This window comes from Pinus tabuliformis, chromosome 4_1 (assembly GCF_031772625.1).
Source record: "Pinus tabuliformis cultivar Carrire ecotype Pingquan chromosome 4_1, CPIR1, whole genome shotgun sequence".
In the NCBI taxonomy this organism is placed as follows: Eukaryota; Viridiplantae; Streptophyta; class Pinopsida; order Pinales; family Pinaceae; genus Pinus; species Pinus tabuliformis.
The window spans coordinates 287,735,337-287,749,531 of NC_142303.1; the positions used below are offsets into that span (position 1 = coordinate 287,735,337).

Consider the following 14,195-nt stretch of genomic DNA (forward strand, 5'->3'; position numbering starts at 1 on the left):
AATAATCTTAGCCATCCAAATGATTAGACCCGTATATGATGCAACCCAGCGGGTTCGACGGTTGCCCTCACTCGCCGCTACGCTACTTCCAGGTGCTTCTCCGTGTGGAGACCTTGCACTTACCCTCGCTCTGCATTTGGTTTCAGGCTGGCTGTTCTGGGCGGTCTTCGTATTTTTCCTCTGCCTATTTACTCCACTGGGAGATTCGTTTGCTGCATCGGGGAGACAAGAATTGGTGCTGAGCGGGGGAAGGGACGGAGATGGAGATCCCCAGCACAGAGAATTCTTTCTCGGAGTGGTTGAATCAGGGGAGGCAGCAGTGGAGGCCTGCCTCTTGGAATCCGTCCATTACTGTTCTTGCGAAGATCCACAACGGAGTAGCCATTTCACCAGAGAAAGAAATGTTTACAGACGGAGTAGCCATTTCACCAGAGAGAAATGTTTACAGACGGAGTAGCCATTTCACCAGAGAAAGAAATGTTTACAGAGAGAGGCACTGCCCTCCTTAAGATCAAAATCTCCCGATGTCATTTTGATATCTGCCAAAAATCATGCATCAAAGACTTGACTCAATCTTGGGTACTGCAGAATAGCTTAATTTAAAATCTGTTATTAAATCTTGCTGTTTGATTAAACTTGCATGGTAGATATGGCATAGCAATATGCCCCATAACAAGATTGCAGATCAGAAAGGGCATCAGGGCTGGATGAAGGCAGAAGGACCTTACTTCATATTTCCAGGTGGTGGCACCATGTTTCCCGATGGAGCAATACAATACATTCAGAAGCTGAAACAATATTTACATGGTGGAACCATCAGGACAGCTTTGGATGTTGGCGGTGGGGTTTGAACTTTCTCCCTTTCTCTTCTCCTTAATGTATTGTTTTTGAAGCACCTTTGCAATCTAATTTGTAAATGTACTAGTAGAGCCACGACCCATGAGGGGTTAAGACCTTGACACTTCTGGAGTTGAAAAACAAAATGGCGAGGTTGTAGTGATCGATGATAGAGAAGTGAGAGGAGACAATGAAGATGAGGTAGGATGGGATTTAAAAGATTTGAAGCTACCTGTAGATGCCTAAGCTGTGAATGTTGCAGCTACAAATCATAATTTCATTAGTTATGCCATCACCTTGTATGCCAGTAATTTAAATCTGGATACGGAAAATCTTTTCTCGCAGGTGAGAATGCAGCTACCCGTAACATTAATATGGCGATGCAGCTCTCAACAACTTGGTATTAAGAATTTCACTCCATTAAAAATTAAAACCTTTGTTTTTGGATCTTTACATGGGCAGCCATACCTTCTTGCATTTGTTTCTTCTCTGTGGTCTTCTTAGCAATAGAGGGAGGCTGGAGTGAGACTGCTAGCTCAAATTTCAGAGGTCCATGAGCTTTGATATTTAAACTTTTTTTATTAGATGAGAAACTTAGACTAGCTTACAAAGCCACAACAGATGGGAAGTTTAGTGAAATTTCTTACCATCTTGCACACAATTCCAGTTATTGATGTAGATTCCGTTTAAGAAGTTGAGAAGGTGAAGAAATTGATTGGAATTGCTAAAGAATGTGTTCCGGGTCTTCAAATGGAGGTCAAGAGGAAGTTAAGGATCATACTGTCGAACAGCAAGAGCTTGCAGCCTATTTTACTCATTGAAACCTTCAAAAAGTCCATTTGAGGTTGGCTTTGCCGAATGCCATAGGTGTTTGCCAGGGAACACAACTACTAACTTGGTTTGATAACTGCTGGCAAATGAGCCTGGTGCAAACCATGCAACAAAGGCACAAGAAGTTCTGTAGGCATGTGGGAGGCAGTTGCAGGATGCTAAAAACACTGAATTATGACTTCAGAAATCTTTTTGTTGTTTTTGCAACAACTTTTGCACCTGTATACTGTGGTCAGAAGTATGTGTCCTTTCCATATTGTGCACCACACTTTATTCCAATCATAAAGGGAAATATATGTGCTATATGTGAGCTTGCAGTTGTGTTCTGGGTCTTCAGATGCAAGTCAAAGGAAAGGAAGTTAAGGATGAAACTGTTCAATAGAAAGAGCTCGCAGTTTATTTTAGTCATAGCAACCTTCAAAAATTCCATTTGAGGTTGGCTTTGCTGAATACCATGGGTGTTTGTTATAAAGGAGGGAGCTTCAGTACAGCAGCTAACTTTGCTTCATGACTATTGGAAAGTGAACCCCTGCAAACCATTCAACAAAGGTACAAGTTCTGCAGGCATGTGAGAAGCAGCTGCAGGATGCCAAAAAACTGAATTATGACTTTGACTTCAGAAAGCCTTTTGTTGGTGGTGCAGCAACTTTTACACCTATATACCATGGTCAGTCAGAAGGATGTGTCCTGTCCATATTGTACAACATGCTTTGTTCCAGTCATACAAGGAAATCTCTGCCCTATATGTGAGCTTGCCATTGTGGGTTCCAATGCTTCTGGGTGCTGAATGTGCATCTTTATTTCAAGAAATTTCATCACCCATGCATATTTCCATATTAGTATTGCACTCTACCTTTGAGAACCATGTTGAGAGATATGGCAGGACAATCACTAAAAAGTCTTGGACAAACTTGAGGGTCTTGTTAAGAGATTGGAGGAGGTTGTTTAGTGATCACTGAAATGACAGTAGAAGTAAAACTTTCCATGTTTTTTCATTGTTTACAATTTGAAATTCCAGTCTGTGTTTTTGCTTCCCTTTCTCAGTCTTAGACAACGAAAAGTGCCAGTAATTTAGCTTTAGGTTTGGAGAATTTTTTATAGACCCCCCTGGGTGTTAATCCTATGTTTATCGTGCAAGTGTTCTATTGGTTTGTCTGAGTAGAAACAGGAACTAGGGTCTTATTATTCAACATCAGAAAGCAATGTAATTGTTTGAATGCTTTTTCATGTGTAGGCCCTGCCCAAATCGGAACTGCTCAAATTGCCCTGTTGCACTGGGCATGGTATTGAACCAGCCTGCTGACCAGACCGGTACCTAACCAGTACAAACTGGCCCTAACTGACTGGACATGAGACTTAAATTTTTATGAAATTTCTGAATGAATTTTCTTGTACATGCACAACAGACTTAGGTTTATTATTTTGATGATGACTATAGATGCACAGTAAATAGTTATGAAGTTTTCTTAATGCATGGAAATCACAATCCTCTCTTAATTATGACTCGAGAGTCAAAATTTATATCTCTGAAGTTGTTATGTCTTCGAATGAAAACTATTGACAAAATGCTTAAAAGAATCGGTTTGCATCTACATAACAGCATTCATGTCTGTACTTGTATGTTGGTCATAGTGCTTTAGATTTGAGTTGTTATCTTTGTTTACACAGATATTCTAAGTTTAGAACATAACCATCACTTTTACACCAAAAAGACTTGGAAATTTTACAGCCAGCTGTTTGTGCTACATGCACTTGAAAAGGTGTCATTTATTTGCTAAAACCAAGGCATCTTTTAATGCAATTGACTCGCAAGGAAATTTATGTCACAATTTAGATTTGCATTATTTGTATATTTATCTGTTTATATGCTGAAAATTTAGTAGTGGGTATACTGTAATACTGTATTCACGTTGCCTGGGAAACTTACACCCAATTTGAACCCAAAATAACTATTTTCTGAATGCATACAAGTGGTCTGAGTTTTCCTTCAGGACAGCCACAAGGACAAGTGTTTTTCCATATTAAATCTTAAAGTGATTTTTTCATTAAAAACTAATCATTTTATGTATTTTTTTCAACTCTGGTTCATTGATTCTGTTTCCCGTTTGAAACCCAGTTAGATAGCTGGCCAGTTCAAAGCCCAGTTCCTGTTTTTAAGACCATACTTCAATCCCATGCAATTTTTAAGATCTCTGTCCATTAATATTTAACTGTTTTAATTGCATAGCTGGTTTTCAAATGGTGTTTTGGACAAGAGAATATTAATGGCAATATAGGAAAATCTGATAGAATGTAATGACTGAACAATGTGCTAGGAGCATAAGTTCAGTGAAATGCTGATTAATGGGTTTGAAAATATGATAGGAAAATAGAATCACATGGAGGATGATGAAAAAAAGTGAGTGGTGTGTTAAATGTTGTTAATTAGCACTTTTGTTATTGACATGGATATGTTGGCATATTTGGATGCTGTAATATTGAATGGAGAAGACTACATTATTTTACAAATTTCTGAGCTGGTTGGTGGAGAAGTGATGATTAAATTAATGGAAAAACAAAACAATGTGTGAGGAATAGTTAAGTGAAGTACTGACATTAATGGGTTTGAGAATACATTAGGAAAATTCAAATGCATGGAGGATGATTGACAAACTTGGACTGGTGTTTAATATGTTGTTAACTGCAATTTTTTTTGTTTTCCTTTGCATGCCAACTTTTTGTCTTTAAAATGCTGAATATTCTCTAGCAATGGAAGAGAATATGAAATTTCAATTCCTCCAAAGTGAGATTTACCACATAAAATCAGAAATTTCAGTGCTTGGATTAATATGCCCTGGATCACCATTCTGGACAAGAGATGATTAATGTCAAAAGGTTATTAAGGAACAATGTAGGAAGAGAAGTCTAATAAAGCACTGATATTAGTGTTTTTAAAAAAATGACAGGAAAATGCAGATGCATGGAGGATGATGAACCAATTTAGGAGTGGCATGTAATATGTTATTCAACTGCTACTTTTGTTATTGACATGAATGATGGGGCACCCAACATTTTATGGCTAATGGTAATAATGATTTAATGTGTTGCAGAATACCAAATGTTGACTCTCACTGTTGCAGTGATTAAAGTACAGTGTTACAGAAACCAAATTGAATTCGATCCAAGGTAACTTTTTTGCTGCATTCTTGTTGGTTTCTCTATATGTTGGTAGAATCACAGGGAGAGTAACCAATATGAAATGATGTGCATTGGTATTAAAATAATTATTGGCCTTAATTGGCCAGTGTTGGTGATGGTGCAAGTAATTACAAAGTTGGGCAAATTGACCTGAAAGAAATAGGTGAAGATTACTTGTTTGATTATGATTTCAATGTGTGGTTGGCTTTTAAAAATCATAACAAGGTAATGATGTTAAGCAGAAACAATAGTTTTTGGCTTGAAGTAGATGGGATGTGTCATGCTGGGAGTAGCAATTTGATCAAATATATTCCAAACTTTTTCAATGACACCAGATAGGGATGTTACAGACTAGAACGTACATGCAGTGATAGTTTGTCGCCTAAATTGGTTAAGTCAATTTATGGCAATTCTAATATTTATCTTGCTTCACCCAAAGCTCCTTATCCTGTGGAGCTTGTCCAAGAAAATCTTTATCCGTTTTCTGAGATTTTAATGTTACATTTTCTGTCTTCCTATTTGCTTAGACTTAAAATCAAATTTCATATTAGCTTTTAGTCTATAAACTGTCGAAGATACTCTAGAATTTAATATGGAAATGAGATTCCCTATATAAAAGAGGAAAATTTAGTGCTTTAACTAATATACTCTAGTTCACCTTTTGCAACAAGTGACGATTAATTTCAAATCAAGGTTCTAGTTAAGTTTGGTTGGCTCTTGGAACAACATCTCAAGTACCATAAGATGGGAATATTTGATGCCCATGGATTTCCTTGGTTTGTTTCAACTTTTGATGGGAGAATGCAAGCAAGAACACGTCTATACAATTTGAATAGTATGTACTTGAATTATGGTGAATTCTCTCTGGTTATCAAGGTGCTCCGGGAACTATGGCATCTTCAGATTTACATGATATTTAACTATTTTCTAGAGAGATCAGGGGACTCTGGGCACAAGTTTAATAGGATGGTGATGATGGAAATATCATTGAATATTCTATGACTAGAAATGTGATTTGGCAGGTGTGAGGCCTTCTCTTCTTACCCTCGAACATATGATTTTATTCATGCAATTGGCATTGAATCTCTAATAAGAGATCTGAGTAGAGGTGGAAACAGGTGCCTTTCTGATCCTCCATTTGGCTTTTGGGTTTTCTTCAGATTCCTGAACCTATCACTTTATATTGTTTATATTCATGAACCTTGGTCTAAAGAATGATATCTCTCCTCCTCTGTGATAGGCATTCTTCAATCATCATTTTTAGTTCCATGTTAAAGTTCATGTGTTACTTACTCATTGGTTTTGGATTTTATGCTTACAGATGTAGTCTTGTTGATTTGATGATTGAAATGGATAGAATTCTTAGCCTGAAGGAACTGTTGTTGTCCGGGATACTCCTAAGGTCATTGATAGGGTTGCAAAGATTGCAAGTGCAATACGATGTAGTACAGAAGTTTATGACACTGACACTGAGGTATCTAATGTTATGAAAAGTCTCATTGTGATATCCACTAACAGAAGGAACGAGTCTAAAAATTGTTTAGTTTGAGTTTGTGAGCAGGATGTGAAATGGTTCAATTTGTTTCTGCATGGTTGTTTTTTAAGGAATTTAGACTTCTGTGATCCATAACATTGTTTAGATAATCTTCGGCAAAATCACATAACCAATCTTTTGTCGACGCGTTTCGAACCAACCAGTGTGGTTCATCGTCAGGACAAGTTGAAGAACCAATCCGGCTTAGCTTGTTTAAATAGAGTGTGCAGAGACTCCAACGGCTATATTGCCAACAGCTAAATTGAGTCTCTGCACACTCTATTTAAACAAGCTAAGCCGGATTGGTTCTTCAACTTGTCCTGACGATGAACCACACTGATTGGTTCGAAGCGCGTCGACAAAAGATTGGTTATGTGATTTTGCCGAAGATTATCTAAACATGGTTGTTTTTTATTTTTTTTACAAAAATAGCCCTTCAATTTCTTGCATATTATGACTTTCTTATGGATTCCACAATCTCCCCTGTTTAGCTACTGTACCTTCAGCTAATACATAGTCATTTGAAAAAGATGTACCTTCAACTCCCGTATCTATTTTTTCACCAACTTTATGAATGCAATCACAGGAAAAATTAATCAACATAAAACATCTCCCCATGACTCTAAAAATGTGTGGAGTTGTTACAGCCAATTCACACTTCCGAGTGTTAGTTAAATTAAGGTGAATGAGACTAAAGAATTCCTGCCCTTTGAACCAGAAGTTGTTAAGTTTTGTTATGGATAATTTTTAGTAACATCCATGACACACATATGCCATTATTTTTTAACTTAATCTCCACTATGTTTAACTTATTATTGGAGGCAATCCTGAATGGAAAGAGAAGGAGGTATTGATGAGACTTGGTCACTAATTCCCAGTGTACTTAAACCAAATATGTATAGAAATGGATTTTTATATTTTGTATCCCACCCACCTCATTGTGAATATCACGTACGACTTGGTCAACAATGATCACTCACCTAACTCTATAATTTTTATTTCGTGACCCTAAGAATCTTGGCCAAAGATGATCACTCTCCACCAATTTTGTGCTTTCATAAATACCTAATACAATATAGAGTGTACATCATGCATAGTTACAACGATATTCTTTTATAACTCGCATTCCTTTTTTCACATTTGTAAGTATTTTGCATTGTTGTTGACTGTACTTATATCAGTTAGTACCAAAACCTCAGATTAACTACTTTGGGAGTTCTGCAATTCCAGCTTCCTTGGTGTCCCTTTTATTCAGAATTATCCTCAAAATCTCACCTCCAAGCTACTCTAGGAATCCATAGCACATGAATTGTTCTCTTCTCCTATTAGCAGGTCAATAGACATGCATGCAGCACCTTCCCACTCCAGCTTCTTTATCCATTTTTCCACGGTTTTCCATACATTTTCTACAATCACAGTACTCTTCACAACCTTTAATACCACATGTTTAATTGCCATGCTAGAGTGGGTTCCTATTGTGTCTATCATGGATTCTTGGCACAAATCTTATCATAGATCAGAACTGAAGTACTGCAATTTTGGCATTCAACTTGCAATATCAAGCACACTTGCAATTTTTTCATGAATGTCTCCTCGACACAAATTCTTCCTGCAGTGCCACACTTCAAAACTCCAGATCAATGTAGCTGGTGTTTCAGTTTTGCATCATGACTTTTAAACTTACCATTTCTCTCCTGGGGTCTATGATTGTCCAATTTTGTGCCTGAAAAAAATACCTTGCCATCTATGTCTCCCACTCTGCATGTTGTTTGTTGATTAATTTCTGAGTTAGGATTGTCCAATATCTTCAGAGATTGTAATGGAAGCTAGAAAAAGCTATTCACAACAAACATATCAACTTTTCCAAGGAGTGTCACATGATTTTCTTTTCCACTTGGTAAGTATTGTCCAATTATGGTAAGAGACCCTATTTTTTGTCTTTGCTAGTGGGCTTCAGTACAACAACTTTGAGGAAAAAATAACCTAATAGTCACTCTATGCTTGGAAGGTTTCAGAGATGAAGGCAAATTACTTTTGTCATCATGGGGTGATAAGAAATTTAATATTAGAAGAAGAGGAGGTACTAGTAGATTCTAAATAAATTAGCAATGCAACAACATAAATGTTTGCAACAAATTTAGAGAGATCCACCTTGTTGAATAATGCACACACTACATGGATAATGGATTTCCGTACTTTATGCCTTACGACGTTTTCTTTGCAACATCTGGTGCAAATGATAGTATATTATTTTTCTAGAATGATATATTTTCATAAAATTTGATTGGTGTACAATGAATTGAAAACCCAACCATGTCAACTACAAAGTGAAAAATATATTCTAGGTGATGACGATCCTTAACTTTCAACATAGCAGGTGGCGATCATCCCTTCAAAATTAATTTAGTTCTAAACTTTGGAATATTTGGGAATTTGTAACCCAATTAACTTTATTTATATCCACCATATTACTTTGTGAGATATTAAAAAATCTACATTGAAATTAAGTTGCACCACATCGACAAATTTTTCACGGTGTGACCTAATAATCTGATAGTGTTCAAAGGATGGAAAGTTTCCCTTCTATCATTTTGTCCCAAATATATTACCTGTAGGCTTAAAGAGACCTCTTCAGGGAACGTTTGTTAATTACCCATAATACCCATGTGTAACAAAGCCGTGTAGATGTTAGGAAAAGTAGCTTCATCCTTTAGTATCATTGTAATGCCTTTTCTTTAGATTCTTTTATTGATTTAGTATCATTTTATGGGAGTCAAAGGGGTAGGTACTAGATGAAAACTAATAGTCTCTTCGAATTTGTCTCGTAGGGTGAAAACATGTCAAGTAAATATTTTGTTTTCACTACATGGCTTCAATCTACCTTAATATTAGTAAATTTAATCGCAATATTATGTACATTGAGCTTTAATCATCCTAAAGGATTCTCTCCTTCATGGGAAGAACATGTGTATACTGTTGCATGAATCATATCTCTACTCACTCTATTTTCTACATAGTGTTTCTGCTTTCCTAGTGCTCTTGTTTATTTCTCATTTAGATCAATTTAATGATAAAATAAGCGAGTCTAAGAAAATCATTGAGTACATCTTTTTTATGGTAACAAAGAAATGATTTTTCTAGTTTGTGGAGATCAGGTAGAGTGAATATTTTAATCTCTTTAATGTTACTCTATATAACCACACACTTTAGAGCAAATTCTCTCTTGTACCTTGAACATGCACATGATATATTAATTTTGGATGCCTTAGTTTCATTAGTATTACTAGTCAACTAGTTGAACAAGGAACTAAAGTGTTCAAATATAAAATATTTGATGATTTTGGTCTTGAAAGATTCAAAGTATCTTTAAAATTATTCTAAAAGAGGGTTTCTCACAATAAAACATGTCCCCCTATATGTACTTTGGAAAGACAATGGAGTATGCCTACATCCTTATTTTATGGGAAATTCCCTTCACCTAAAACTGACAAGCCCAATCCTTCAAGTAGAATTTGTTGGCAATGTTTTGTCAGTTTATTTTATTTTTATTTTTTTATTTTTCATAAACGATACTTGAGAATGATGTATAATTTACGAGGATAATACTCATATTTTCTTCCCATTCTCTTAAAGTATGAATTTGATTACATCTCAATGCTTCCATTATTATTCCTTTCATCAATGAACCCAAAAAACTTTTGGTTTCCATAATCAATGGTCTTTCCTTTGGGTACTTGGTGAAAAAAAAAATCTTTGAATACAGCTAATCATAAGGAAAGGTTTTATTTTCATGATGAATTTTCCAAAACACAATCACTAGATTATTCAACCATAAGGTTCTTTTCAAAGAATCTAAACACATCAATGTAGCGTGATTTTCTCTGTTTTTCATAATGAGATGCAATTTTTTTTTTTGTAAGGGGTTCTCTTCTTTTATATTCTATAATCAAATAAACCACCCTCCTCGAAAATCATTGGTTTGTGTATTAGAATAAGAGAGGGATGAAAATAATATAAAACAAAGAGCTCGAACCCCAAGGATATCTTATTATAGTGGCATATTCTTATGTCGGGATGTTGGTGCACTTATTATTATTATTTTTGGATATTTTTTTTGGTTTTCATAGCATGCAATAGTTTTATGATGTTTCCATACAAGGGATAGAAAGAAAAAGTCATATTAAAAATGCCATGAAAAAATTGATACCTAGGACATTAATAAAAATAGGGAATTTTATACTTCTAAATATGTAAAAGAAGGGGTGGTAACAAAAGGACTTTGTTTTTATTTCGGGGGAGGGGTCAATTTATAGTGAATTTAGGAGATTTATTTAAGATCACATAAACAAAACCACTATGTCACAACTTCAATGAGTGAAACCCTTGTGTAATGAATGTGGAGGAGCATCCATTAGATTTCCTTTGCAAATATTAAGTTTCCATATGGTGGATATGGATACCCTACAATTAGCTTCTCCCAAGTACCTATCCTCTTTTCTTTGAGGAACAATCCCCATTTTAGATCTCTTGAAGCTTTAATAGTGGTTCTACCTCTTCTAAATATGGTCCTAATAATGGTGGTCCTATGAATGACAATGTCTGACTAAAAATAAATATTACATAATCAATGATTTCACCCTATTATGATCCCATTACTTGAAAACGATATCCTCTTTAAAAAAAGACTTAAAAAAAGGTCTCATATTTAAAGTATAAAAACTTTAATCAATATGCAAGTGGTTAAATTCCTAAGTAGGGTTTTATGGGGCTAACATTAAGAAGGATCCAAATGCGTATCATAATAAACTCGATATTTTTGGATCACAAAAGTGTAGATGAAACTCTAGGAGTTGAACCCATGATAGTAACTTGTCCCACACTACCTCTATTGACTCAAAATAAGTGGACTAATGTTATATAAATAATCCCCTATACTCAAAAAACCAATAATTCCCCACTCAATATCAACTTCCTTATCTTCTTGATTCTTTATATATATATATATATATCTATATATAAAGGAAATCATTACAATATTCCTCCATTTTCCCCAAAACACTAAGATAGAGGATGATGTTAATCCATGATCATAAGAGTTGGTAGTAACCCCAAGAAACATGATAAAAATTTGAATCTGTGACTATTGTGTAACCTTTTGAGCTAACCCTCAATTACGTATCTAAGAGAGATCATGGATTTTCTTGCTTAGTTGAATCTTTGTTTAAAGATGTCTGACTATCAAATATCATTACCCCTTTATAAAATATATAAATTTATATAATCAATGTATTGCAAATAAAATACGTTTTTATAAATGGGATTATTTCTTTTTCAATTTCACAATATTTACAATAAAATTGAGTTTTAAAAAAAATGTTATAACACAGATTATTTTATATCAATTTCCTTCAATTTCATAAAGTATACTTGATATTGATACATAAAATTTATGATTATAATTTTAATAATGTGCATCCTTGTAAGAGGGTATAGGTTCAAATTTACAGGAGTAGAGAATATACACTTCTAAACCTTTTCTTTTAATTAGGAAAATTTGTATATCTGCTAACTATCATTGAAGAGACATGGGATAAATTCAATGGGACTACCATTATACTCTTGAACCTAGAACCACCACCCACAAGCTTCACTATATTTTGATAGACTTAGCACATTTTCAATCTCCTCTTCGAATCTCGATGACAGCACAACAACCCCAGTTTCAACATCCTATCCATCTCCAACACACCTTCACTATAGAAAATTTTTGAAGCAACTGTGGGCTCGGGTTGCCAGAATTCATCCAGTGCCGAACATACTATTGCCGAACTCCTCTAGCCCAACAGACCTATAGAAAAAAATAACAAAAGTGCATAAAAAAATAATACCAAAAAATTGAAAACTTGAATTTAAACAACAACAACCAACTTTCAATGTAGGAACAAATGCAATTCCTTCCCCTACGAAATAAAAAACTACATTGTTCAATAGAGGAAATGAAAACACATAGCCAAAACTATGAAATGAGCTCACGACACACACACACACACATAAAAGAATTGATACCATGCAAAATTACATAGTTTGCACACCTTCACTAGTTTGGACTCCATAATTTCCATAGCATGTGAAATATTGCATAATGAACTGTAGTTAAAAATAAAATTAGAAAAATGGCACAGGAAGACTAATAACTACTTTTTGTTGTTAGCTCTATTTAACCATGCCTTGAGATCAATGCAAAAACAATTTTCAACTTCACCTAGGAATCATCTTGGACATGAATTACTTGTATTAAATATAATGGAATGAATATTCTAAAGTGGTGGGAAATAAGTATGTAATTTGCATGGTTATAAAAAAAATAAAAAATTAAACTTTATAATATTAAAAAAAGATGAGTTCAATCTCTCCACTTGAAACAAACAATCGGTAATAATGTTGCCAAAAGGAAGTAAAATTGGACTCCTTCCCACTTGCCATAATAACAATCTACGAAGTAATTAGAATGCATTCCATGATATAATTTGATTTTAGATATTTATTTTTCATCATTCTCCCATAAAGTTCTTGATCGAAATTTATATTCATCTTATTGAATTTGTTTTTTATAGCGATATGAAAACCCATTAAACATTGTTGAAAAATGGAAATTATGCATTAAAGTTTCTTGTCATCCCAATCTAGGACAAGCAATGATTACGTATGTGTTATACAATATTGCGATGAACAAATTCCTCCAAAGGATAGTGGATGTACCTAGAAGGACAACAAACAATGAAGCATATGATATTGCACTGATATGATGCTTACGAACAACTAGTGAGTATGGATTCAATGGAATTAAAGTTTTCACCAATTCTAAACTTATGTGGAACTAGATAAATGGCGTATACCAAGTCAAAAAGGAAAAGTTAAAACCACTTCATAAATAAGCAAAAATTATTGCTAGTAAATTTCAATAATTTAGCATAAGTCATTGTACAAATGTTAATAGGATGTATAATGATCTATTGTATGGGGAAATTCCAATTCAAAATTTGTATGAGAAAGATGAATTGGTGTTAATAACCACTCCATCAAAATTTATTGATGGACATTGTAAGATATCTCTTATATATGTGTGTTTTTTAGTTATAAATGTTGTGAAATTAATGACCATGTGTTTATTTCAATATTATACTAAGTGTGCCCCCACTGTGTAATCACAACTTGGTTAATTATTAGGTGATCTATTGGGGTGCCAAGTTTCATAAATTTTTGTATTTAATTATCAATATGTGCACTTTAGAATTTGTGTTTTTAGTCTTGAGTATATTTTAAATGAAGAATTTACACCAAATAATTTTGATGAAACCGTTAAATAGTTACATTTAATTGTCTTATTAATTTTTTGAATTCTTGATCTATTTAAATAGTAATTCTAAATATTTTTAAATTCATGAGGTAACTTGGTTTTTTTAAAGACTCTCTCTCTCTCTCTCTCTCTCTCTATATATATATATATATACATATATATATATATTGAGGGTTTGGATTATCACATGAGTAGTCACCACCTGATTGTTTGAGGCATAAATGAGATAGAGAATCAAATCAATCTCGAGCATCAACTCAAGGGTGAATTTCTAGGCATGCCAACGAGGTTGGTCATGGATTGAGGAGATTATTAGATGAATTAGGGGAGGGCCATCGTTCATTACAACATCATCATGGTATATATATGTTTATGTGGAAACATAAATGATATTTGTAGAATCATATCTACATACATATTGAATTGACTTTTGTTAATTTATAAATTTTCATCTTTTTT

The 14,195-nt window shown here is 34.3% G+C and overlaps 1 protein-coding gene across 2 annotated transcripts; it reads left to right on the forward strand.

The window, feature by feature from the left end:
- Positions 1-1,778: 1,778 nt before the first annotated feature.
- LOC149175391 (uncharacterized) lies at positions 1,779-6,357 on the forward strand. Of its 2 annotated transcripts, XM_089422814.1 has the most exons (4): positions 1,779-2,335; positions 4,758-4,833; positions 5,868-5,963; positions 6,167-6,357. In XM_089422814.1, exons 2-4 carry the CDS (start codon positions 4,766-4,768, stop codon positions 6,333-6,335), a joined length of 333 nt encoding a protein of 110 aa, XP_089278940.1. In that variant the 5' UTR covers positions 1,779-2,335; positions 4,758-4,765; the 3' UTR covers positions 6,336-6,357. The 2 variants fall into 2 exon arrangements, with proteins under 2 accessions (XP_089278940.1, XP_089278941.1); XM_089422815.1 differs by lacking the exon at positions 1,779-2,335 and having other exon boundaries at positions 4,433-4,833.
- The last annotated feature ends 7,838 nt before the right edge of the window (positions 6,358-14,195 follow it).